The sequence below is a fragment of the Cynocephalus volans genome, chromosome 14, assembly GCF_027409185.1.
Source record: "Cynocephalus volans isolate mCynVol1 chromosome 14, mCynVol1.pri, whole genome shotgun sequence".
Taxonomy (NCBI): domain Eukaryota; kingdom Metazoa; phylum Chordata; class Mammalia; order Dermoptera; family Cynocephalidae; genus Cynocephalus; species Cynocephalus volans.
Window position 1 is genome coordinate 24404924 of NC_084473.1, and position 27403 is coordinate 24432326.

The window sequence follows — 27403 nt, forward strand, 5'->3', positions numbered from 1 at the left end:
CACAAGGGGGAGGCTCTTTAAAGGACCCTACAGTGACTCATAAAACCAAGAGCCAGGCCTGAGTGACTATGTGGAGGCATCTGAGTGCAATAAAGGCACAGCGTGCCCAGGAGTGGACAACAGACCTGTGGACCAGCAAGAATAACTGAGGGTGGAACTGCTACGGACCCCACCCAAGGATGCCCATGAGCTTTGTACCAGAGAGCAGAAAGTGCCCAGACCCCAAGGAAAATCAGTGCTTACCAGGCCTCTGGGCTGGACTTGGTAGAGAGGGGAAGGGAGGAGCCCCAGCGCTGGCCGCACACGCACACGTGCATGCACGCACCTGCTGCGCGCCCCTAACACAAATGTGCACGCACCCTGCTGCAGCATCTACTACACAGCGGGAGAGGGCGTGAGCAGGTGAGCTGCCCGGGAGGCCTCCCTCCTCTCCCCTATCTTGGTATCTCCCTATCCCCTTTTCCTTACTAGGTCCTCAGGAAAGCTTACTCAGCTCATCCAACAGACTTGTGAAGCCCCACTATGTGTTAGGTACCTGGAAAGGTATCGAAGTCTGAAAAAAGAGGGAGAGAGGGAGGAAGAGAAAGAAGAGAAGCAGTATGTCCAGAGAGGGAGGAAGGAAGAAATGGTGAGAAGAAATGTGTCCACAGCAGTGTCTCCAGCGCACAGAATCTGGTGTGTGTGTGTGTGTGCGCGCGTGTGTTTGTGTGTGTGTGTGTGTGTGTGTGTGCGTGTATGCGCACACATGTGTGCACACAATCATGCACAGGAGCCTGTGTACGTGGGTTCCTTCTGGACGTGAAATACCCCCAACTTCCACCCCAGGGTAAGGGCACTGTTAGCAGTAAAAGGCACTCTCTGACCATCCCGACTTTCAGTCTAAATAAACACATTTGAACCCACAGCAGAAGAAACCTGAGTAGGACTACGGAGCATCACACATCAGGCTGGGAGGCACTGTTCACTCCATCCCCTTCACGCAGGCGGAGCCCAAAGAGCGGAGAAGCCAACAGCACAGGCTGCCGGGGTTCCAACCCCAGCACTGCCACTTGCTAGCTGTGTGACTTTAGGCAAATGACTTAACATCTCTGAGCTTCAGTTTATTCCTTAATAAGTTAGAATGATGAAAATAATAGTGCCTACCTTATAGGGCAATGTAAGAATTAAATAAAATAATGCATGTACGGAGCTTAAAAGAGCGCCTGGCAGACAGTCAGTGCTCAACGCATCTTGGCCATTATGTTTCTGAGGCCAGAGGAGGGATGGGAGCTCAAGATCAGGGGCCTAGCTTGGGGCTCTGGACAACTGTCCAGCTCTGACTCATATCTGGGGATCTAAGGAGGCCCCAGGAATGCTCTTGGTCCCCTTTCCTGCTCCCTCTGCCCCTTGTCCTTCCCTACACACAGGGCTGGCACCTTACCTCCATGATCCCCCCTAAGCTCTTGGCCTTTTTGCTGCTCACCTCCCCACCCATCCCCCACAAGGCCAGCCCCCTCCCTCTGCTGTGGCCACAGCTACCAGCTGCCTCACCCTGTCCACAGCCCCAGAGCTCAGCCCCTCAAAGCCCACCCCCTCCAAGCCTCCCCAAGCAGCCTGTTCCCTGCCCACCATATGGATGGCGGAGTAGGGGAGGTGGCAGGGGTACACACACACAGACCTCTCTGCACCCCCAGCCACAAGCGTGGCCTCCTCAGCCCATCACCCACAGCTCTGCCCCCACCTGCCTGACCGTGGGCTCCAGGATTCTTCTCCTGTGGAGGGGTCTTATCCACTCTCATATTCCTTTCCGTCCTCTCCACAGAATATTTCCTGAGCACCTACTCTGTGCTATCCCAGGCCCTGGAGATTTGCACAGAGGAAAGGGGCTGAGGCCCTGCCCTCCAAAGGTAGCAGTGAGGCCAGGTGTCATCTACACCAGTAGTTCTCAAATGTTGGTGCGCAACGGTACCCCCGGAAGGCTGGCTAGAACACAGGTCGCCAGGGTTTCTGACTCAGCAGGTGTGGGGTGGGGTCTGAGCTTTGTGTTTCTAACACCTTCCCAGGGATGCAGCTGCTGCTGGTTTGGGGATCCCATTTTGAGAACCACTGGTCCATTGCAGACTGAAGCAAGGGCTTTGACCAGAGAGGAGGAGAGGAAATAGGGAAGAGCCCACCAGGAGGAGGGAACAGAGGCCTGGCAGCTCCAGGAAGTACTGCAGTGAGGCTGGAGGGAGAGGCGTGTGGAGGCGTGGCAGGGAAGGAGGCTGGAAGGGCAGGTGGGACCAGGCGGTGAAGGGGCTGGTGGATGGCCACACTCCTTCCCTCTGGCTCACCAGATGGTTCCTTTGAGCCCGGTGCCCCTGGCACCTCTGCCAGGCTCCTCGGGCTGCAGACCATGCCTGGGTCTCCCCTTCTGCAGCCCCACAGCCCCCTGCCCCAGCCCGCCTCTCAGGGGCTGCCATGATGGCTGTCAGTGTCTCCACCCGCCCTCCCTGGAGCTGCTGGAGCCAGCCCAGAGGTGCCAGGGCAGAGTGCCCGGTGAGGCAGCATGCGCATGTGGGCGTGGGCAGCTGGGGAGGAGGCCCAGCCGAGCCCAGCCCTTGTCGTCCAGGTCGCTGCCATCTCCTGGCACACCCACCTGCCTGCCAGCGTGTGAGTGTGCTCGCTCTATCCGCACGCACCAGGATCTGGGGCGGGGTGTGTGTTTGTTGCCGCTTGAGCCAGAGCAGTCACTATGGGGAGATAATAATAGCAGTCGTAATCCCTCATAATTGGACCAGACTTTGCTGTCTGCAGGGCACTTCCATGCCCATGACCTCATCTGACTTCCACAACGGCCTTGTAAAACAGGCAAGGCTAGCGTTACTATCCCCATTTTCCAGCTGAGCAAACACAAGCCGAGATGGCCTGAAATCACATCTCTTCTAAGTGGCATATTTAGGACTGGAGCCTGAGACTTTTGACTCCTTGTCCAGTGCTCTTTCTCCACCCTGAACCGCCATAAGATAGAGCCCGCCTGCTGCTATCTACACTGGTGGCCAGGCTCTGCTGCCCAGGACAGCAGCAGGGGCACTGGAGTCCAGCAGCAGGAGTTTGTCCTGGCTGGCTGTACCTTCCCCACCTGTGGGGGTGACTGACCAGTAACTGCAAGTGTGTCCCACAGAGCTGTGTCAGCATCTGTCAGGACACGGGAATTAGGGCAGGGGGAGGCTTAGGGTCACCCAATCCAATAGAGAAAAAAAGCCAGGCCCAAGGAGGGGAGGGGATTGGCCAAAGCTGCCACTCAAGAGCACAGGTGGCTGCAGGTGTCCCCAACTCCATGGCCTGAGTCCTGAGCGGAGTAACCCAGGAGGCCGGTGGGATAACCTGGACTATCAGCTCTTTTCCCATGGGACCAGAGAGCAGGGGACTGGCCTGTAGCCCCAGGAGCCCTGTCCAGGGAGCTGCTGCACCTGTTGACTCCCCAGCTTGCTCTGCCTGACTGGGTGGCACCCCGCAGGGCTCCAGGCTAGGAAGGCAGGTCCTGGGCTTCACATGCACACCAGGTGTGTGTGTCCACAGCAGGACTATGCAGGTGGCTGTGGGAAGGGCTCAGATCCAAGAGGCAGGAGACCAGACTTTCATCTGGACCCATCCCTGGCTCAGTTTCCTCATCTGCAAATGAGGGCCATCTGTCCTTGCCCTACTTGTTTGAAGGCTTGTCCCCAAGGACCAAACAGAACAATGGATGGAAGCCACCCAGAAAACAGACACACACACTAAGAATGAGTGTGCCCAGGAAGGAGCTGGGCGTGCTCGGGGGAGGTCTCAGAGCTGCTGCATAAGGCAGACAGGCAGAGTTGACATCCTCCAGGTGGGTGCCTGGGCTGCCTGTAGCCCGGAGCACCCTGAGGCCTCACATCTGGTGCCAGAAGGACAAACTGCTGCCCCATGAACATGCCTTGCTACTCCCAGACACCACCAGGCATCGCAAGCCCTCATCCTTGCTCAGGGAAAGGGGAGCAGGCAGAGGGAACTGTGGGGACAAAAGCACACCAGATGGACATGCCAGGAAGTCTACGGCCATCACAGCTGCCCTGGAAGGCTGGCAGTGGAGTTTACCATGCCACCGACAGAGGGGGAGAACAGTCCAAATGCTGGGGGCTAAGGGTAGCTTTCCCTGAGGGTGTACACAGGTTGGTAAGGTCCCACCAGGGGTTCCCATCAATTGGACATCATCCCCTCTAACTGATTTAGGCCCAACCTGGAGCTCGGCAGAAGGGTGAAGAGGTCACCCCTCATGGGGTGCTGAAAACACAGAAGTCACCAGCTCCATGGTCAGAAGCCACATCAAGGATCACCCAGTGACACTCACTCGGAGCCTGGATTAGGGGGCGGGAAATCACCATCTCCAAAGGGCATCTCCAAAGGCTGAGCACCCGGCACCCAGCAGTGGGCCTGCATGTCTGAGTGGGAGGGGGAGCCCTCACAAGGCCTCATGTCTACAGTGTCCCCCTCTCCCCCTAGAACTTGTCTTTGGCCTTCCAGAAGCTACTGAATACCTTGGGGAAACAGAGGCAGCTAAAACAGAGGTAAAGTGACAGGCCTCAGCCAGTAAGAGGCAGATCCAAAAAAGGATCCAGGTTTGGGGCTCTGCGAGGCTGAGCCCCTGAAATTGCACAGACCTGGGGTCTGAGCCTCTGCTCAAACACCCAGTGGTTAAAAGCCTGGGTCCTGGAGCCATACTACCTGGCTTCCAATTCCTGCTCCACCACCAGAAGTTAACCTCGCCAAGCCTCAGTTTCCTCTTCCCCCAAATAGGGATGTCAATGGTCTCCCCCGCCCCCATTCCCTGCCCTGAAGACTGGGCAAGGCAGCTGTGCACTCGGCACACCTGAGCTGTCGTTATGTGGGGATGGGCCCTGCCTTCCCACTCCTGGCTCCAGCCAGAGGGTCCCCAGCAGAGCCCGCCGCTCACCTTTCGGTCCTCCTCCCGCTCCAGAGCGGAGCTGCTGGTGTCCCCGGGGCCGCTGGAGGGCATCGCGGGCAGCTGGGCGGTGGGAGGCAGGCTGGGGCTGCGCGGGGCTGGGGGACTGCTGGGCTTTGGGGAAGGAATTATCGTGGTCTTTGTAAGCTGCAGTTAAAACTTAAACATAGATCCCGGCGTTGAGCCCTCTGGTGAAACGCTGCCTCCGTCTGTCTGTGGGTTTGGGCTTCCGACGGCTCCACCTGCGGGGGAAAAGGAAAGGGTCAGCAGGGCAGGGCACCCCGACCCTCCCCAGGTTTCACCCTCAACCCACCGAGGCCTGGTGCCTCTGACCTCACTCCTCCTCCCAGCCTCACCAGCAGCCCAGAGAGCGGGGAAACCGAGGCAGACTCGACCGTCCGGCAGCGGCGGGCTCCCCTCCGGGCGGGCAGGGCGGCCTCCTGCCTCTGCGAGCCTCGCCTCGCGCTGGCTGCCTCCCTCCGCGGTGCTGTGGCGCAGCGGGTGCCGCTTCTGGGCCTTCCAGCTGCCTCCCGCCTCCTCCCTTCTCTCCGTTCACGTCTGCTCTTCCCTTTGAACGCTTCCCGCACCCTCCCTCCCACCCCGACCAGCCCCTGGGAAATCCCAGCCTCCCCCAGAGGCCCCCAGCCCGGCTACATTTTCCTTCTAATCTGTCCTCCCCCACCCCCACCCCCACCCTGCTCCCGCCACGTGGAGGAAGTGAGCAGTAGTGACAGGATGTAGTGAAATGAATGTCACCTCACTTCAGGACCAACGCCTGGGCGCAGCGAAAGCTGGGGTCTGAGCTGAGGCTGCGGCCGGGCTTGCTCCGTGCCCTAGAGGACGCCCTGGGGGAGAGGCCACGGCCACGGTCACGGCCACGCTGAGGGAGGTTGCGAGGCCGCCCCAGGAACCTGTCCCATTTGGTTTCCAAACTCGTGGGCTTGAGGGGGACCTCGGAACCAGACAGCTGAGTTTTAGGGGCTTTTCTTCCTCCGTGCTCCAGGTGTGGGCCTCAAGCCAGTAACAAAGCCTGAGCCTCGGGCCACAGCTGGGGGCGCGGGTGCTGCTGCTTCACCCTCCTTCCCTCGCTCCTCTCCAGGGAAACATCCAGGGAAACACGCCGACGAGGGCTCCTGCTCCCCACCCCCAGGAGGCGACAGTGGCCAGCCCCTGCCTCGAGTGTGCCAGGGCCCCGGGCAAGAGAGGCAAGTGGGAGGCAGACTGGATCCGGGCCCACCCACACCCTTCCCCTTCCAGTTCCCGGTTCTGCTTCCCAGGGCTCCCCTCCCTTCTGGGCTTCTCCCATCCCCCTGCAGCCAGGGCTCCCTGGAAAACCAGGAACCGGAGAAAACACAGGCTTGGCTCTCCCACCGGTCCAGCCCCTTCCCCAGGTGTTGGCGGCTGCCTGAGAGGTGGGTGCCCCAGTCCTGGCTCTGCCCCTGGGAGTAGCGGGAGGAAGCTGGAGCCAGGAGAAGCCTGCTTAGGGCCAGGACGGGAAGGGCCCCGGCAGTTAAACCCAGACGGGCTGGAAGCACTCCATGCCCCTCAGCTGAGCCCTAAGGAAGCAGGTGCTGGGCTCCCTAAAGGGTCGCGGCCCAAATCCCTGAGTGAGTCGATGGCAACAGCCAGAGTAGCTCCCTGTGTCAGACACTGTGCTAAGCACGTGACACGTTCCTCATTTGGCAACTACTAGGACTGTTCCTAGTTTACAGTTGAATCTAAAGTGCAAAAGGCTTAGGGCTTGTCAGAGGCTTGAACCAAGGTCTCTCCGACTCTAAAGCTCCAAGGGGTTGGGCTCTGCATGAAGCTATGTCCCCCAACTTACACCACCCCACAGAGACAACTCTGGAGAGCCAGAGAGAACTGGTCCAACCCAGAACTCCATGTGGCTTCCGTCCACTATCAGCCAGGGATCCCCCCACAAGCCCCACTTCCTATTTGTCACAACATCTCCAAATCACCCCAAATCAAAACCTTCAGAAGGATACGGAAGCTAAGAGAGGCAGAGTCTGTTTGGAAAGAACACTAAATCTGGAGTCAGCAGACGTGGGTCCTAGTACTGAATGGGGCTTCTCTGGCCCTCCGTCTTCTCATCAGTGAAATGGGAGTGCTGAACTACATGATCCCCAGGAAGTCTTCTAGCTCTGACGTGCCAAGCAAGCTGCAGAGGCCCTCGGCAACAGGAGGGGAGGTGCCACAGCACACAGGAGGGAGGGCCACCAGGAGCCCCAGGATAGAGGGGCCAGGTCCAAAGTAAGTGGCGGGAGTTTGTCTCAACACTGCCCTGGGGCCTAGAGACAGCCAGGGGTCATCTGTGCCACCAGAGGTGCTGTAAGAACCCTTTCAGAGGACCTCTGGTCCCAGTGGGGACAGGAAGGAAGCAGATGGGAAAAGCAGAACATCACAAGGCATTGACCTCAAGGGCAGACACCCTGGAAAGGAAAGGAAGTGTTTCTTCCTCCTCGCCCACCCAAGACCCTGACATCCAAAAATGCAGCTGACCTGGGTTGATCCTAGGTCCCTTGTGCTGCTCAATGGACCAGCCCTATCAGTAAGTGTCCCTCAAAATCACCCGCATCATCTAAAATTATCCAGGATGTGGCTGGGCAGGCCACGCACTGCACAACTCTGGGGGCCCCCACTTGGTGGCCAAGTTGCTGGACCTTGACACAGCACTGCCCACCTGCCCTTAGAAGCTTCCTTCTCTCAAGCAGCCTGGCTGTGGGCAGTGGGCTGCTTCTGGGCCCACGCTCAACACAGCAGCACGTGTCCACCATGCAGGCCCTTTGACAGGTGTGGCCCTGCTGCTCCTGGCCCCAAAGCCTCCTCCTCACCCAGGCCGAGGGCTGCACCATGAAAACGACCGCCACCAAAAACTCCTTGCCAAGACTCTCCCACCATGACAGCATTTATTTTCTCCTTTATATTCTTCACATCCACAGTGACCATGAAGAGTGTTTATAGCAATAACTTAAATAATTTTTAAGAAATCCGTCATGAAAACATCTTGGTCTCACAACGGCTGTGGTCCTGTCATCACTACTTCAATAACAGAACTGTTGTGGATTTCTTCCTATGGGTCAAGAAGAAAAAAAGAAAGAAAAACTGTTGTGGAAAAAGAATTGAGATTTTTTTAAAAAGTACACCCCAAATTTCACTACCTTCAAAATCCAACCTAATAAAAAGATTTTTTAAGAAGACGTAAAATCACAAGATTGGGCTGAATAAGAGAAGAGACACCACCAGCGAAATTTGGGGATCTGAAAAGTAGACTTGTGACAGCCAAATTTCAGACAGGAGGGTGAAATCTGACTCCTAACACAGAGCCCTTAACAGACACGTGACACATTGGCACCAGGTACCCTGGGACTAGGGGTGAGGAGGACACACGTGTGAAGGTGAAGAGGCGATTGAAAGAAGCAAATCCCTAGACCACCTGCCCCAGCAGCCTGAGGGCTGATTTATATTCTCCGGAGAGCATTAGATGGGGGGTCTCTGCACAGAGAGCCAACTAGCACTGCTGACAGCAAAGTTGATGCATCAAAACCTAGAAGATGAGGGCATTTTAAATGCTGGTATTGGATCCCTCAGGCTGCTCCCCTACTGGGATCCAAGAACACTGGTATCAGCCCCTCACCTTCTTCTCTGGAGAATCTAATCCAGGAGGAAAGGCCTAAGGATGCCAATCCTGACACCAGCACCCAAATGGGGTCAAAATGGCTCATTCAGGTCAACCAACGTGGATCTGAAAGTCAACAAGCCCCATCATCATACTCGGAGCTTCCAATCAGCTTTTTAGTACCATATTCTTAACCCAGAAGGGACAACCAAGGACTACCAGACATTCGAGGGAAGCATCCAGCTTGTAAGATAGAGACCAGAGCAAACAAACCAAAACCAAACCATAATACAACGCAATGAAAACAACCTGAAGGAAATAGACTTTATGTGCAGAGAAGCTACTACATGCATGAAACAAGAACATGATGCTATTAACAGAGAACATTCAGAGAACAAAAAAGAACTAGCAATAAAAATCATGCTAGCAGAAATGCGAAACTCAATAGAAGGGGGATATTAAAAAAGAAAAAAGATGGAAGACAGAGAGGAAGGAAAAGAGAATTAGAAAACTGGTCCAGAAGTGTCTACATCTGAATAATATGAGTTACAGAAAGACAAAAAAGAGGGGACAAAATTACCAACAAAATCATTCAAGAGAATTTTCCAGAAAGATGTTTCCTGACTGAAAAGTCCCATTAAATGTCCAACACAACTGATAAAACAGACCCCGCACCAAAGCACACCATTGTGAAATTTCAGAACACTGAGACAAAGAGAAGATCCTGCAAGTTTCCAGAAAGGAAGAAAAAAGTACAGATCAGGAATCAGAATGGCTTTGGACTGTTCGACATCAGTCTTGAAAGCAAGAAGACCAATGCCCTCAAAATTCTTAAAGAATTCTCCAGTTAGAATTCTTCACCCAGGCAAGTGACCATTTAAGTGTGTGAGAGTAGAATAGAGACATTTTCAGGCATCTGGGGTCTTATGTCCCTTTCTCAGAAAGCACGGGAAGGTGTCCTCTAAGTCACAGGAGATCCAGCACAGGGGAGAAGGGAAGGGACTCCTCAGGATGACAACACAGCACAAGCCACAGAGGGCCCTTGTCTCCACTAAGTGGTGCCACTCAAGACTTAGCATGTGGAGCCCTGCCCCCACTAGGCCTCCTGCCGTTGAACCAGCTTTTTAACCTGACAAAACTACAGGCATCGCTCACAGCCAGGCTCTGCTATCTGACCCAAGAACTCAATGAACTTGGATATTGATGGACATCCTGTCCTGGAGGATGTGCTCCAATGGAGGGGATAAGCCAAGTGAGAGGTAGACACGAAAGCCAGAAAACAGAGACTCCAGCCAGAAGGTAAAGGCAATTCCAAGGATGACCACAAAGGGAAGGCACAGAATGTCACCTACAGTGTGCCACACACCAAGAGAGCAGCCAGCCCCAAATGAGAGTAGATAACTCAAAAAATAAAATGGAAATATATTTTACCTTCGGTGACTGCCCGTGGAGAAAGCCATACTGATGGCGATTAGACAGTGCAGCAGGTATTAGCAACAGGTACAAAGAAAATAAGACAGATGAAAAAACGAAGCAATTATTAAATTCAGGAAAAAAACAAAAAGAAACCATTACTGTACTATGAGGTTCAGCTGTGAGCAGTAGCTACATGGACACAATATTGTTAACACTCTATATTGATTTCACAAACATGTGTATGTGGGTGTGTGTGTATACACATCATACATTACGTTTGTATGTACCACAAAATTAATGGCCTAAAACAACGGAAATTTATTATCTTGAAATTCTGCAAGTGAGAAGTCAATAACGGATCTCCTCACTAGGCTAAAATCAAGGTGCTGGCAGGGCTGCATTCTTTCTCGGGGGCTCTGGAAGAATCCATTTTCTTGACTTTTTCAGCTTCTGGAGCTGCCTGCACTCCTTGGCCCAGGGCCCCCTTCCATCTGCAAAGCCAGCGATGGCCAGTCTTTTCTCCTGTCACATTTCTCTGACTCTCCGGCCTCCATGTTTCACTTCTAAAGACCTTTCTGTTTACATTGGGCCCACCCAGATAATCCAGGACAATCTCCCACCTCAAGGTCCTTAATGTAATTACATCTGCAAAGTCCCTTTCACCATATAAGGTAATAGCCACAGCTTCAGGGAACTAGGATGTGGCCGTCTTTGGGGGGTGATTATTCTGCCCACCACATGCATACATATATGTATACTCATATACGCATAAGACACTTCTGAATGAATACTGGGAGGGTACTGTGAATAGCATGCCTACCCACAAAAGCTATTCAGGAGGATGGCTAGGGAGTAGAAAGGTCGGCCACGTAAGAGAATCTGCTAAATCAATGGAAAATGTCTAAATAGATGAGTCAAAAATATGTGCATCACTCAGAGAAATGAGATGAAAAATTGCTAGAAGAAACAGCTAAAAGGATTGAAAGCAGTTGCTTCTGCGAAGAGGGCAAGGGTAGGAGCAGGCAAGACCAACTGCGTCTGTTGGCAGATTTTAGTACTCTTCAACTTCTGAAATTATATGCATGCACTTCTCCGAGTAACTAAAGCTTAACTTTTATTTATTTATTTTTGGCAGCTGGCAAGTATGGGGATCTGACCTCTTGACCCTGCTGTTATCAACACGGCGGCCCTAACCAGCCCAGCTAACCAGCCAGCGCTAAAATTTAATTTGAGAAAAGCGAGAACAGGGCTGGGAAGAGGGCTCACGTCCCGACTGCAGCCACGGCTCGTGTCTGGCCCCCTCCTTCCTCTGTGAGTAAGAGTGCAGCTAAGGCCCTTCCGCCTCTGTGGTTCTATGAAGTCATCGCGGCCCAGAGCAGAAGCGTCACCAGCGCCTCCCACCCACGCGGAGTTCCATCACCAGCTATAACAGGGGTACCGCCCTCTCCGCCCCCTGCACCTCACGAAATGTTTCATCCTCCAAATGCATCATTTCCACCAAGTGCAGCCCAGGCACAGCGCTGTGCCTCCTCCCACCCCTCCCAAACGGCAAGCGTGCAGCTCCAGCCCTAACCACACCCCCGGGAGCCTCAAGACGTCCCTGCCACGTCAGCTCCCACCCCCACTGTCCCCAACGTCATTCCCACCTTCCTCACCAACCCTAGCATCTCCCAAGTTGCATCTGGTGTCTTTGCTCCAAAGAGCACCAACCAGACTGTCCCTTCACGGTCTCACCTCCACAAAGGCCCCCTTATGGTGATCCTCCTTCAAAAGCAAACCCATCATTGCCCACAAACCTCAGTCCTTGCTCCACCAAAAACAATCCCAATGTTGTCACCATTCGAGCCCCCTCCTCTGCACCTCAAGTCCTCTATCTGAATTGTGGAAAAATATGTGACCATCTCTGTAACAAGTCCTTCCACCCCAGCCCTTGATCTGGATTCTACTTTTCCTGTAGTGGACTTTGGCTGTTCTGGTCTATCTCGTTCCTGTCCCCTCCTTCCAGGTGGGGAACACACTTGATGGGGCTTTAGGTGTGCTTGTGCTAAGAGAGCATGTGACCAGGCAGAGCCAATCAGAGGCCTCCCTGGAACCTTTTCACCGATGCTGAGAGAAGATGCTAATAGGGTCGGATGTGAGTCAGGAGCTGCCGGCTGCTGTCCTCCCACCATGTGGGGCGAGCTTGCCTGAGAACAAAGAGCCTAGAGGTGAAGACAGAGGGATAAAACATTGCAGTCATTGCCTGGGCCCGGGATCTAGCTGTACCTGCAGGCAGGGCCATCCTGAACTTCTGGTAACGTGAGCTTTCACTACTCGGGTGTGAGTGAGTGTGACTTGCGGCTGGTGCAGCCTGACTCATAGACTCATCTCAGTCTCCTGAAGTCCTCTCTGGGAGGCAGACTGCGTGGGTTCAAATCCTGGCCTATTTCTTATAAGCTGTGGGACCTGAGGCAAAACTGTGCCTCAGTTTTCTCAGCTGTAAAATGGGGAAAATAATAGAAGGCACCTGGCAGGGCTATTGTGAGAATTAAAATGGGATGCATTAAAAACGCTAACAAGAGTGCCTGGCACAGAAAATACTCCATAAATTTTAACGATTATTAGTCCCTGACTCATCCAGCCCACAGATTTCTCTCCCTTCTTGAAATCCCTGGAGGGCCCGTTAGTGGACTTCACACAAGCAGGAGCTTGTACTTATTAAGCTCCTAGGACGTGCCAGGCCCTGTGAGTAGAGCTGTACAATGTCAACATCTCATCAATCCTCACACCTCACCCCAGCCCTTTGAAGTGGGTACTATTTTTATCCCCATTTCCCAGATGAGAAAAACGAGGTATAGAGAGGTTAACAAAACTGCCAAGGTCATACAGTTAGTAAGTGGTGGAGCCAGATACAACCCAGGTCTGTTCCCCTTAGGAGCCCAGTTTTCCACTCCATTAGCGTCTGATAATTACCATGTGACGGTTGCACATAGATTAACTCGGCACAGACTGGTCAGAAAACAAAGGTTTCAGTCAGTCTCCCTTTCCTGGTTGGTCAGGCTTGGCTGCGGTGGGGGCAGGGGACAGGGTGGTAGTGGGCACTGCAAACTTCTAATCATAGTATTCAATGCCCTGCCCAATGCAGAAGTGATTCATGCACTCACTCATTCATTCATTCAGCTATTTACTGAGCACCTATCCTGTGCCAGGCACTGTGCTAAGGGACATGCATTGTCCCATTCAATCCTCGTAACAATCCTGTGAAGCATATGAAGTAGGTTCTACTGTTATCCCCATTTTATAGCAGAAGACACTGAGGCTGAGAGAGGTTTAGTACTTCTCCAAGGTAGCACAGCTAGAGAGTCCCAGGGCGGGATTATGAATCCAACTCCACGTAACCGCAGAGCCCTTGCAAATATGGCAGCGCTCAGTCATGGCTGAGCATACTAAACACAGATCCCTGAGCTAGCTCCATGGTCAACTATCTGTGCCCCTGGGGTGACCCCAGCCCACAGATAACAGCCTCATGGCTGAATTTCCTATTTGAGCTTGGGAGGAGGTACAGATGAGTGGGTGACAGAAGGCAGGAGAGCACCTCATGCCCCCCTAGTGTGAGCAAGGTCTCAGCAAAAGCTGAGGGCTCCTGGAGGGGGATGTCTATCTGCCATGTCTCCACCCTCCTGCCACAGCCTCTCTCAGTCATAAGACTGGGGCTGGATGAGGAGGAGGGGGAGGGAGGGAGGTCTTGGTGCCACTTGTGAGTGAGATGCCCACCGTCATACCACTGCTCTGACTCAGAGTCCCACTCGCCCCCAAACCGCCAGCTGCCCACAGAATACCAAAAGCCACTGGTGACTGGCCAACAGTCCTGCCATCCTGTTCCCCACTTCGAAGCCCATCTGTCTGGCTCTGGAGTCACAATAACATGACTTGTGGCTCTCACAACACTCTGAAGGCCATGGCACTACCAGCGTGAGCATTGATGATGACACAAACCTGCAGCCACCATGGTGACCACGAGTCTGAGTCACACTCTGCTGCTCACATGAGGGGCTACCATGACACGGCCCCAAAATCAGGAGGAAAGGTTTATACCCAAAACAGACACTGCTAAGGAGCTGAAGTTGTTTTCACATGAGGGGCTACCATGACACGGCCCCAAAATCAGGGGGAAAGGTTTATACCCAAAACAGACACTGCTAAGGAGCTGAAGTTGTTTTCAGGAGCCAAATGAGCCACCACAGACTTCCACAAAGGAGCGCCCATTTCCGAGTGTTGTGAGCTAGGAGGAGCCTTGGCTGGGAGCCACGTGTGCCGTGGCAATCAGATGGGCTTCCCATGGTCTGGGGCTCAGAGGCACAGGGAGGCCAGGCTGAAGTCCATGTGAGAACCAGCCATGTGGTCCCTGATGGGCTCTTTGGCAGCCACAAGCATGGGTCTGATTCTGTCCTCCTGGTGGAGGTGGCCCATGTCCACACCTGTGTGTTTCTCTGCTTTTCCAGCCTTCTATAAAGAATGGTCCATACCCACCAGCTCCAGAGGCTCCTGGCTTACTCTCCCCTCAGCCCCCTGCATCTGGCCCCTGCTTCCCCACCTCGTATCTCTGAAACCTTCTGGGGATGCTGAATGTCTTTGATGTCATTTTTTGTTTGTTTTTTGGCTGGCCAGTACAGGGATCTGAACCCTTGACCTTGGTGTTAGAAGGCTGTGCTCTAACCAACTGAGCCAACCAGCCAGCCTGAATACTTAATCTCCAAAGGGAGAATGCTTCCACCAGGGGACCCCATGATGGTTCCACTGAAAGAGAAGACATTTGCCTGGCTTTTTCAGACCCCTTATGGCACTGAACTAACAGTCAAAAAAAGGAGTTCCTCCACTGTCTGGAGTGATTGATCCTAGTTACCAAGGAGAAATTGGATTGCTGGTACACAACAGAGCCAAGAAGGACTAGTTTGGAACCAGGGGATTCTCTCTGGCACCTTTCGGAATGTCCACGCCAAAAGTAAGCGTTCATAGAAAACTATAGCAACAACAACAACGAAAAGGCAGGACAACTAAGGATTCAGATCCTTCGGGAGTGAAGGATGAAGGTTTGGGTCACACCACCGAGTAAAAGCAGCAGGCTCTGCAGAGGAAATACAAGCTGGGTAACGGGAGAAGCAAACCAGAGCGCAATGCAGTCCTGTGAACAAATGCAGAAGCGAGGACCGCAGGAGCTTTGCGTGTTTTCTACTTACTCGATAGATATGTGTGTTGATTTGCACATATGGTGACCATTTTCTTTTTTTTCCTTCCCACTGTTTTCTATACAAGTTGTTGACAGGTAGCTTTATAATTTAGCCTTTAAGTAACAGAATATTCAGTGGGACTGAGACTGAATTTGAGAAGTTATTAATACAGCCAGGGATTGATAAGTGATTGCTGGGACTTCTGATTGTTTGGGGAGAAGGGTGAGAACTTCATAGGAAGGATGACTACGCCTTAATAGGTGGCATCTGGGCATGGGGTTGTACAGGAGTTCAGCTGTGTGTAAAAGGGTGCAAATGGAAGCTGTGAAGGTGAAGGAGTGGACTGTGCCATTTATCAGTTTATTCATCCCTCATTGCCTGCTCTGTGAAAATATAGATGGGCTCTAAATATTTTTCCTTTGTCATCTGGCAAAACATTAAACTTTGTCAATGGAGAGCACCGGAGAGACGCTGAAGGAGGAAGGATTATTTTTCCTAGACTTCTTATGCTCTCTTGGAGGATTCCTGCTTCGTATACAACTTCTCTGGCAGCCAGATCTTGCAGCATGGATGCTTTCCAGCATCACACTCTTGCAGGATGCGAAGCTTCCCAGCTCCCAGCTCCTGCACTGTCGCAGCTTCTCCAGCACCACCTTCCTGCAGCATGCAACTCCTCACTGCCCAGTTCCGGCACTGTCGCAGTTTCTCCAGCACTGAGTTCCTGCAGCATGCAACTCCTCACTGCCCAGTTCCGGCACTGTCGCAGCTTCTCCAGCACTGAGTTCCTGCAGCATGCAACTCCCACCGCCCAGTTCTGGCACTGTCGCAGCTTCTCCAGCACTGAGTTCCTGCAGCATGCAACTCCCCACTGCCCAGTTCCGGCACTGTCGCAGCTTCTCCAGCACTGAGTTCCTGCAGCATGCAACTCCCCACCGCCCAGTTCCAGCACTGTCACAGCTTCTCCAGCACTGAGTTCCTGCAGCATGCAACTCCCCACTGCCCAGTTCCGGCACTGTCGCAGCTTCTCCAGCACTGAGTTCCTGCAGCATGCAACTCCCCACCGCCCAGTTCCGGCACTGTCGCAGCTTCTCCAGCACTGAGTTCCTGCAGCATGCAACTCCCCACTGCCCAGTTCCGGCACTGTCGCAGCTTCTCCAGCACTGAGTTCCTGCAGCATGCAACTCCCCACCGCCCAGTTCCAGCACTGTCACAGCTTCTCCAGCACTGAGTTCCTGCAGCATGCAACTCCCCACTGCCCGGCTCCTGCAGTAGCACCAGGCTCCTGCAATGAGGACAGCTTCTGTAGCACGGGGCGCCAGCAGTGCGTAACAGCCAGTGGCTTTATCCAGCGCTCCCCTTGGGGAGTTTAGCAACAATGTGCCTCCAGTGAGACACCCTATGAACAACTTTCCCTGGGACCCAAAAGGATGAATTTCTAGTAAGTTCCAGAGAACAGATTTCCAGCACGTTCTGCCAGCATGTGACCACAGGGACTTCTCCACCATCCATGGCCACCCCTCCTCCATCAAGGTATGGATCTCAGGCCCGGGCGCCTCTTCCTTGGGCACTCTGTGACAACCTTAGGGGCAGTGGCTGTTCTCATATCTGCTATTTCTGTATTCTTTGAAGTTCTTTTTACTTCTTACTAGCCAATCCCTCATTATTCCAATCCCCTGTTATAGTTAATAATTCTTTATATTAAACTTTTCTTGTTCAAATCACTATGTGGTTTCTGCCTCCTAAATGGACCCTGACTGATATATTCATCCACAGCCTCAAAGGACCTTTTTCTGTGCTCATGGTCCTTCAGCTCAGCGCAGCACCTGCCAGCTGATCACTCCCTGCCTCAAGCACTCGCTCAGCCATCATTTACTGAGTGCCACTGCCCAGCCGGCCCCGCGGTGGACAAGAGGCCTCCACTTCTAGAAGCTCACAAGCAAGTGGACGCACAGGCACTGTCACCCATCCAGGCCTCTGCTTGGCTCCCTGCTCCCGGTTCTCCCGCCCTCAGACCCTGCAGTTGTCTCCTGTGTGGGCTGGGAGTCTCGCTCCCAGGCTGCCCAGTGGCTGCTCCTCAACGGTTGCTCTCTGCCTCCAGCCTTCTCTGAACTCCCCTCCTCGGAGACACCTGGGCTTCAACTACCACAGCCCTCCTACTGCAAGGGCCTCCGTCTTTATTTATTGTCTGGATATCCCCACCCATTCTGGAAGACTTGCAGTCAAACACAATCCTACTCTTCTAGATCAGAGGCCTCAGTTTCCCCCAGAGCCAGCTCTATTTTCTGGCTTCTCTCTCCATTTGAAGTGGTACTACCCTGCCCTCAGCTGCCTAAGCCCAAACCCTGGAGAGGACTCAGGTCCCACCTTCCCCCTCAGTGCCCACACCCAGCAGGCACCTGATCCTCAGGCTTCTCTTATCACCCCATTCCCTCCAGGCCCTTTGTGCCGCAGGTACCAGAACCCTGGTGGTTATCCTGCAGCAGGCCTCCCTGCCTCTGGCATCTCCACCTCCCACCCCAGGCTCCCAGCAGAGATTGTCCACATGTGGCTTCCTCAGTCAAAAACCCCATGGTGCCTGATGAGAAGGATGTCCTAAAACTGATTATGGTGATACTTGCACAACTCTGTGAATGTACTTAAAAAAACCCATCAAACTGTACATTTATGTGGGTGAACTGTGTGGAATGTGAATTTTATCTTAATAAAGCTGTTACAGAAAACCCTGTGATACCAGTTATTTCCACACACAGTAACATCTGCACTCTGGTCTGGTCCTGCACCAATGGCTGGCTACAGTATGGCCTCAGCCGGCTGCTCCGACCTCAACTCCCACCTCCCCCAGCTCAACCCATCATTCCAGGACCAGTCAATGTCCCCAGCTGGCATCTCCTGATCCCACCCTCATGTCTATGTTCACCCCATTCTCTCCTCCAAGAGGGAGGCCCCTCCCAGAGGGCTCTCCCAGCTCCCCCTCCCCTGTGCCTCTGTCCAACATCTCTCCTTCCACCCTGCCCCTTCCTCCTCGACCACCCAACCAGCGATCTTTAGTTTCTGTTGGGTGGTCATTTAGCATTTCACATGTATACAGACGTGTCTGTCTTCCCAAACAAATGAGGTCAGAGTTCACGTCTTGCACCTTGCTTCCTCACTCCCCAAGCTCACAGTCGGTACCTTCCCCCACCCCAGTGGCCCCTGTTCCCAGTGACCCTTGAGGCAGCGAGGACTGTGTGAAGTCACTCCCAGGCAGCTGCAACATCCCCAGCACAGTGCTGCGGTGCCTAGAGTGAGCCCCCACAGTCCCCATTCTAGGGCTCGCTTGGCAGAGCCCTCCAAGGCACTGCACCAACAGCAAGCCCATTTGTGGGAGCTCTAAGGCTCCTGCTCCACTGTTTCCAGGCCAGAATGTACACCTGCCCTGGGCCCCCAAGGTGAAGGGCATCAGGAGGGTCCTAGGGTACCAGTGAACCACAGGAAACCAGAGAGGGGGAGTCTTGCCTCCCACCCCCCAGACCCTTGGAGGCTGAGTCCTTGGCTTGCCTGTAACCACCCTCTCCCCACTCCCACTTTGTCACCATCTTCCTAGACCGAGTAACACCAACTGACACCCACCTGACCCCTCCAGGTCAAAACTAGGAGGTCCCTCAGAAAGGTTCTTCAGGGCCTGGGATCTGCTGTGAGAGCTCAGCCCCTCTCCACCCACTAAAGCAGAAGGAGCCTGCTACTCCCAGAACCAGCCATGTATCCCTGTCTGCCTTCTCCTCACCCTCTTCCCCATCCAAAACCAAACCCCTCATAGAGGGGGTCGAGGGAAGGAAGAAGAGCCCTAGGATTCTGAGCAGCACATCCCAGAACCACTGGCCACTGCCCCCTGCTGCCCTGGTGCAGTTCATCTGCCCCTTCAACCATTGGGTGGCTCGGCCAGACCCCAACTCAAACCCTGGCTCTGTCACTTGGAGATGTGGGCCTCAGTTTCCCAATCTGTAAAATGGGTGATTAAGAGTCCCTATCTCATAAGTCTATTTTATGATATGAGAGAATCTGAGTCAAGTGTTTAGTACAGTGCCTGGAACATGGTAGGCACTCAACAAATGTTAAGTTAAAAAATTATGTGATTAAATCAGGATGAAAGGCAAGTAGTGTGTTCTTAGAAAATCTAGACTCTGGCTGAAGTCTACACCCAGCAGTAGTTCACGCTCACTCCTAGGAATGGCTGCTGTGGCCTGACCCAGAGTCCTCTCTCCCACCTAATGCCCCCAAATTTCTCCTGGCCCCCCAGCCCAAGGACCTTTGCCACCAGAATGGTTAACTTCTTTACCAGAGACTTTCAACCTGCCACTGTAGCCTTAGGTGTCACAGCCACAGAGACAAAGACACACACACACACAAACACACAGAGAGACACAGACAGACACACACGCACACATAGAAACATAAAGAGACACAGACACACACACGCACATACAGACACACACAAAAAAATACAGACACAAACACACAGACACAGATGCACATAGATGCACAGACACAGACACACACAGAGACAGAGATACAGACACAGAGACACACACAGACACAAACACAAACACCGACGCACACATACACACATTCGCACATACACACACAGAAAAACACATACAGATACACACGTGCACAGACACAGATGTGCACGCACGCACGCACGCGCACACACACACACACACACACACACACACACACACACCCCTCACGCTGCAGGCTCCAGGGCACCTGGAGCAGGAGGACCCAGGCGGAGTCCCCCTTCACAGGCACCACATCGCACATTTCACCTACTGTATGGGCCAAAGAGGCATTTGGAAACCAGCTTGGGAACCTCAACCATTCATAACATTGTTCTGCAAGTAAATACCAAACAGTGCCCTATAAACAAACATTTGCAAAAGAGTTCCTCCAAAACCTGGGAACTGACTGCACTAGAAAACTAACAGAGCAAGAAGAGAAAAACCACATAAACTTGGTTTGCCTCTGCAAAATTAATACCAATTACAAAAACATTTATGTGAACTGCTTACCATTTACACCTCATTACCATGCAGCACAATTATGCATATCATTAAGGGTATGCCAGATTAATTATGCTGTACATTTCATCTGATTACACCACCACGCCCTGAGTACATATCTGCCCCACACCAAAGGGCTGGTGTGGCATGGGCACTTGCGCAGGTCTGTACCATCCAGAATCACATGGGTTTCCACACTCAGATCGACAGTGGTCCCCACCCCAGCCCCAGCCAGAGACAGCCCAACTCTTGCCAGGCCTTCTTGCCAATACCACCACCACAAGAGCTCCTGCTGAGAAGGCATCTTCCCACCAGAGCCTCCAAAAGGCAGAGATACTTCAAGGATTGCCCATGGGCACGGCTGCATGTCACAGGGCCACAATGCAGCCTGATGGCCACTACTCATGCCCCACACAGAGGAAGCTGGCCCCACTGTCTCCTGAGCTCTGGTGCTGCAAACAGGGCAGCCTACCCAGTCCAGGCCAAGTCACCCCCAAGCTCATGTCTCAGAGCTCTGTACCTCTTTCCCTGGTACACTGAGCCAGCTACAGGGCAAGGTCCCAGCCGTGGTTCCACAAGGCCCTGCAACTGCCCTCCCTGGACCTCTTGCTCACCACAAACCCCTGGGAAGTTCTGCACAGACCCTCCCTCCCCTGTATTAAAAAGAGAAAAGGAACTGACCCCCCCTAATTCCCATTTAGCTCTTAAAGACACTCTTCAAATGCACTGGGGTGACCCAGGTTTGAAGAAAAGAATTGGGAGCAAGAGAGTCAATGGAAGATGATAAATGGGCCTTCCCAGGAAGAAGGAACTCAAAATTGATGGAGAGGACAGGAGGGGACAAGCGTCTTGGGAGGCAAAGAGCCAGAGAAAATTCAGCAAGGAAGACAGGGAAGGAAGGGGAGCATGCATGTGCCCAAGTGCCCCTCCTAGCCACAGTGAACGTACAAGCACAAATATGCCCCTCAAACCCCTGTGAGGCCAGCCGTGTGAGGACGCTGTTAAAAGGCGAGTGAAATCCAGTATCCAGGTTTGTGCAAGAAGCAACATTCAAAACAAACAAAGACACGAGCCTGTGAGGTCATGTCTACTCTGCAGGTGGCAAAACAGACTAAGAGAGGTTAAGCAATCTGCCCAAGGATGCCCAGCTAGGAGGTGGCACAGCCAAGATGAAAGCACTGTTTGTCCGGCACCAAGCCTGGTGGCCCCAGCACAACGTCACACTGTCCCCTGCCTCTGCCTGGATTCAGTGATGCTGATATGGCTCCCATCATTTTTCTCCCATCATTCTTTGGAAACAGCCTTCAGATTACATGTCATGTGACACACAGAAGACTCACTTCTCTTCTATAAACAGTTTTGTTTGCTTCTTTTCTGTTTGCTTACCAAAAATGCTGTCCCCAGCTTGTCCCTACCTATCTCAGCAGACCTGTCTTTGGATGGAGAATGGCTGCAAGTCCCGATAGCTTGACATCAATTTGCAGTCCATACAGATGCCCAGAGTGTGATGAGACTTATCCCAGGTTGTGCAGCAGGGAGGGGAGGGACAAGGTCTAGGCCCTGTAGCTCATCTTCTGAGGGAATTGCTAAGAAACAGAAGCCTTGGCTCAGGTCCCCAAACATCAGCATCCCCAATGCATGTGGTGCAAGCACCTGGTTAAGTCCTTTCTGTTCTCAAAATTCTGCAGGGGTGGCCTACCACTTAGGGTATCAAACACACCTGCCTTTCGAATCTATTGCGCTGGACCCGCCCACCTCCAGGCCTGTGACTCAGGTTCTGCCTCCTCCTGCCAGCCTGGCCTTTGCCCAGACTCCCCTGGGGAAAGCCTACCAGCTCTCAAGCCCTAACTCCGATCCCACCTCCCACGGGAATCTCTCCCAGTCTCTCCAGGACTCCACCAACCTGCGCCCCCCTCCCTCCAGGAAGAGCATCTCCACCCATGCAGCTGGCTGAGCCAGAAATCAGAGGGTCCCCTGTGACTCCCTCATTCCCTCCATCACTCAGCCATTGCTAATGACTCTGCTGCCTAAATGTCGCACCAAGCATCCTTCCTCCAGGCCCATACGCAGCTCCCCTGGATTTCTGCACCAGCCTTCTACCTACGCTCCCTGCCCCCAACATCACCTGCCCAATTTCTCCTCCTTGATGCCCCAAAATGACCTTTCTCAAATATAAATATGGGCATGTTACTCCAAGACCATCGCCCATCGATTACATCCCAGCCTCCCATGCCCAGCCTGGCCTAGGCCTCCGGTCTCCTATCCCATCACTCCCTCCTCTCCAGCCACAAGGGACAGGAAGTGCCCAGCTAACTGCTCCCTGCCCTTGGAGGCTCAGCTCAAGCGTTCTCTCCTTTAGAAAGCCCTTCCGGATCCTCCCTCCCCCCAAATTAGACTTCCCTCCTCTGAGCCCCATTAATGCCCAGGCACACCCTGCCAGGCCTCCTTCCGCCTGCCACACTGTGACCATCTCCCTTGCCAGACTCCCCACCTAGCTTCCAGCTCCTTTCATCTGTGTAGCTACTGCTGGCACCCAGTAGGTCTTTCATAAATGAACTGATGAAGATTAATCACGGATCTGAAACAAGGGACCTCCGGCGAGAAAACCCCAGTGCTGCCAGCGTGGGGGCCGGGCGTCTCATCATGCTGTGCCCAGCTCTCTCTGATTCCAGGCTGCTGGGAGGGTGTTGACAGAAGACAACTCAGAGACAACTGCCCAGCCCCACTGGGCTTCCCAGCTGAGCTGCCAGTACCAGGCAGGGCCCTCAGGCCACCACCAGTTGGGCTGGGAACCACAGCCTGTGAGCGGATGGCAACAAGCACCACATTGTTGCTGCTAATAAAACCATTAGGAGCCACCGCTGGATGCCAACTGCCAGGCCAGGCTGTGGTCTAGACCCTCCTATGCCTCCAGGCCCTGGTCAGAGCCAGCCCTGCCAGCAGACCCAGCACCCAGTGGAGGCCACTGCCTGACTGGTCCCAAAGAGACCAGAAAGCAGGGCTTGGGGAACCTACTTGGTCCCCACATGGGCAGGGGACTCTGAAGAGATGAATGAAGGTGCAGCCAAACGCTGGCTTTACAGAGGAAGAAACAGAGGCCCAGAAACTCCCTGCTGGCACTGGAAAAGGGACCTGGCTCAGACAGAGAAAGCTGAGGTGGACAGAGACATCTTTCTCTGTCCCTGCCATTCCCCCTGCCCCCAACCCACAGTCAGAGTCCACATGGGCTTGGGGGTCGTTCTCACCGACTCTGTTCCCTTCACCCTAAGGGCTGGCAAGAAAGACAAGCAACATTCACAGGGTCTCCCAGCACAACGGGGCCTTTGCGGGGTCGTCCTCGCCCTCACGCTGCTCTGAGCTGACTCCCACTTAAAGAAAAGGAACTCACACCTCCTGAGCACCTACTGTGTGCCACCCCGCGCTGGCTGTTTTCATGATATATTTCATTTCACTGGGGCCACCCGTGTTAGATGCGGGTGCCTTCTTATTCCTGATGTACAAATGAAAACACTGCAGCTGAACTAAAGCTGTCTGGGGCTCACAGCAACTGAGCATAGTAGGGCCGAGACACGAATCCGGGTCTGCCGACCCTCGAGCTTCTTTTTCACTCTGCACATCTGTCCCCTACCAGCCTGGGACAAAGGGGCCGGTCCGCAGAGGGACCAGCCTTGCACTTGCCCCCACGTGACAGGTCCTTTTATTTCTCTTCCTGCCTTATTCTGGGGGTGGGACCAAAGAAGTGCACAGACCCCTTCTTGTGTTGCATTTCTCAGGGGCAGCCTCAGAAGGGAGAGGAGGCACCTAGTGGCACCCATGGTCCAGGTCGGGGAGAGGGCTGTGGAAGGGAAGGTGGGCGCTGTTGCCAGGCAACCAGCCCTGAGCCTCCTGGGGTAGCCAGATAATGGCAGGCAGAGGAATTTGTACCTGCCCCTCCTCACCTCTCCACCCTGACACGTGGGTCGCTGCCACCTGTTCATGAGCCCCCAGATCACAAAGTTGGGCACAACTTGAGCCCACATGCCAGACGAGTTCCCCAAGCATCCTTCCACTCCTGGTGTGGCCTCCTGAAGCCTCAACTGGTCCTCCTTGAGTGCGGCCTCCTCAGGTCCCTTGTGCCCGGGCTGGGTCACCTGAGCTCTGTGACCCAGTTACATCTCCTGAGTTCCGTAACCCCATTATATCTCCAGTTTCTGGGAAACCGTACGGGCCACAACCAGACTGACACCTTTTGGGAAGCTCCTCAATGACTTGTTTCCATCCTGGGTCAGAACTGAGTTTCGAGTCCCCATCCTAAAAACTACCCTTGCCCACTGTCCCTCGTGTGAACCAGGCAGCCGCCAGCTGCAGATTTTCTGCTCTCACCCAGTCCTACCGGTGCAGGCCTTTGGTGTCTGCAATATTTCTCTCTGCAACCTTCCAGAAAAGACAAGTTCCTGAGTAACCTACCCCTTGCTGTCAGTCTCCAAGCCAGTTTCTTACCCGTTATAAAAAAGAGTCCATCTCTCAGCTCTAGGGTGATTTAATTTTGTTTTCATATTCTTATCCACAGACTTTAAAAAGATGTGATTTTATTTTTGTTTTTGTCATTAAGAAAGTAACACATGTTCATTTACATTTTTTCAAAGAATACAAAAGTGTATAAAGTAAAAAGGCAAAATCTCTGTTGACAGGTTGGTATGAATCCTTTCCAGACCACTTTTTCTATGTATGTACAAGCTTATAAATGTGTATATTTGTACATATTATAAAGGAATTTTTTACAAAAATGAGATTACACTGTGCACACTTTCTTTGGTAACCCAGCACCACCTCAGTGACATCTAACACATCAGAGCAGACACGCTTACTACCTCATTTCAAAAGCTCTTGAGGAATCTAAATAGATTCCCCTTTATCCACAAATTTACTTATCCTTTCAGAATCTATAAAATTAATCATGCAGGACGATTCCTTCACAGTGACACTGCCTACATTCAACCAATAGCTCAGCAAACCCCAAATCTAACCCCATGCCCCCAAAATCTCCTCTTTAAGCATCTTTTTACCTTTTCAAGTAAAGAAGACTGGAACCCCATGGTCTAGCTGACCTATTATGTCTGGAACATCTTCTGCACCCACCCCCAATTCATCTACAGCAAGAACAACTCTAGGCTGGGAGTCAGTAGACCCGAGTCCAGCTCTCCAGTTATTGGCTGCAAGAGATGGTCCCCTCTGTGCACCCAGACAGAGCAGCTAATAACTCGCTCAGGATTTAAGATGACCTTGACATTTGAAACAGAAACAGAGAGGGAAGATCAATAGGGATGACGGCGAGCAGGGGCGTGACCAAAGGAAGGACAAAATTAAGAAGCTGGTCATATATCTAAGTAAGGCTAGGAAGCCTCGGGGGTCAGAGAGGACCACAGCAGGACGAGAGTGGCCAATGCAGTTCCTGCTTAAAAAATCCACCACATACTGGGATTCGGCTATGAAAGCCCCAGGTGTCAGCACCTCCCCCCACCCAACCTGTCGCTGTCCTCCAGACTGGCTGGTGGCCGGCGATGTGATCAGCAAGGGAGATTTGGTCTGGAGGGCCCTGCCCACTGGTCATCCTTGCTGGGGGATGCCAGGCACCTGCGCCCACACCTGGGGTCCTCAACCACCAGCCCAGGCACCTGCACTCTGAGTTGGTGGTGGTTCTGCTGAGTATGGGGGAGGTACGGTGAGGCGGCAGGGCTGCAGAGGTGGGAACCTGATGTTCCTCCCCTATTTCCCTCTGCGTTTGCAGCCCCTTGCAGGAATGTTCTGGATGCTGGGGCACCTCAGCCTAGGGGGTGGATGAGTGGGGACATTGAGACCTTTGGGAGGCTGGATAAGTGACCCTCTTGCCGCCATCCACACTGTGATTGCCATGACTGGCATGCAGATCAGACCTTACCCTGGTGATTCCCTTAATCACCACAACCCCCTGGAGGTGGTGTAATTTAAACCCTATTCTGTTCCTTTCCAAGTCTGAGCTCTTAAGCTCTAGTCTACGGGAGAGAGAAAATCAAGATCCTATACCAAATGAGCTCAGATGGCCCCTTCCCATCCCTCCCTTCTGTCCTGTCCTCTCTCCACTCCCCACCCCCTACAGCCACCACAAGCAGGACAGTTCAGAGCGATTCTCCATAACCAATACAGGAGTGCAGGGACCCTCCCCTCAAACCTATGGGGGACCTCAGCCTGGCCCCCAGCACAACTGAGGCCCCAGTCCACCTCCAGGGTATTACAGCCACCCCAGATGACATCCTTTCTCCAACAGCCTGGCTTCCCTTGGCTTGGAAGCCCCACTTCTGTGCTCTGAGGCCCTTCTGAGGTGCCACCTCCTCCAAGAAGCCCTCATGATCTCCTCGATTGGTTATGACCTCACTCTCCTTTGAGCACTTTATTTCTCCCTCTTCCCCGCCCCTAGTCTCACTCTGCAGTCTTTAATTATTTGGGTACATCCTAAACTCAACGGTGTCCCCTCAAAGCAAGCACAGGGCCTTGCTCGGAGGAGATGATCAGCAAATCTCTGGTAAAGAGAAGCAAACAGGGTGGGAAAATGCTACTGCACTCAAGACAGAATAAGAATAAAGAGCTGGAAGGATAGCGATGGTGGAGGAATTTAAGGTGAATACACAAACAACCTGTTGACTGTGCAAACTGTTAACTCCAGAACAGATTGCAAAGTGGTGCTCAGGAGCCTGCCACCTCCGAAGATTTTGAATCAGAATCAGTGCTGTCCTCATCTAACCAAGATTTTGCAGAAGAGGCAGGAAGGTGGACAAGACTTCTCAGAGCACCTCCTGCAGTGCCAGCCCACGCAAGCCGCCCACATGAAGAGAACAGTCACAGCTAACTAACGGCAAGCACTGACACTCTGCTAGGATAGTAACGCACCTTGTCTCATTCATCCTCACAACAGCCTGTGAGGTAGAGTCTGCGTGTACTCCCGTGTCACAGGTGAGGAAACTGAGACTCAGAGACATTAAGTTAGTTGCCCAAGATGGTACAGCTGGGAAGGGGTCAAATCAGAGTTCCTTCTGACCCCAGGGCCCTCGCTTATGCTGCCTTGAAAGTGGCTCACGTGGAGGCAAGTCCTAGCTGTCCCCACGTGGCTGCACACCACGCACCGGCAGACATGCACAGACACACATGTGCCCAACCCTGTCTT

General features: G+C 53.2%; 1 protein-coding gene across 3 annotated transcripts in view; it reads right to left on the reverse strand.

Annotated features, from left to right (window-relative positions):
• DNMT3A (DNA methyltransferase 3 alpha) overlaps positions 1 to 27403 on the reverse strand; it is a 102027-nt gene that overhangs the window by 69744 nt on the left and 4880 nt on the right. For all 3 annotated transcript variants that reach the window (XM_063077613.1, XM_063077614.1, XM_063077615.1), the window contains exon 2: positions 4937 to 5187. In XM_063077613.1, the coding sequence (XP_062933683.1) occupies positions 4937 to 4999 (63 nt within the window). In that variant the 5' untranslated portion in view covers positions 5000 to 5187. The remainder of the gene's footprint in view (positions 1 to 4936; positions 5188 to 27403) is intronic.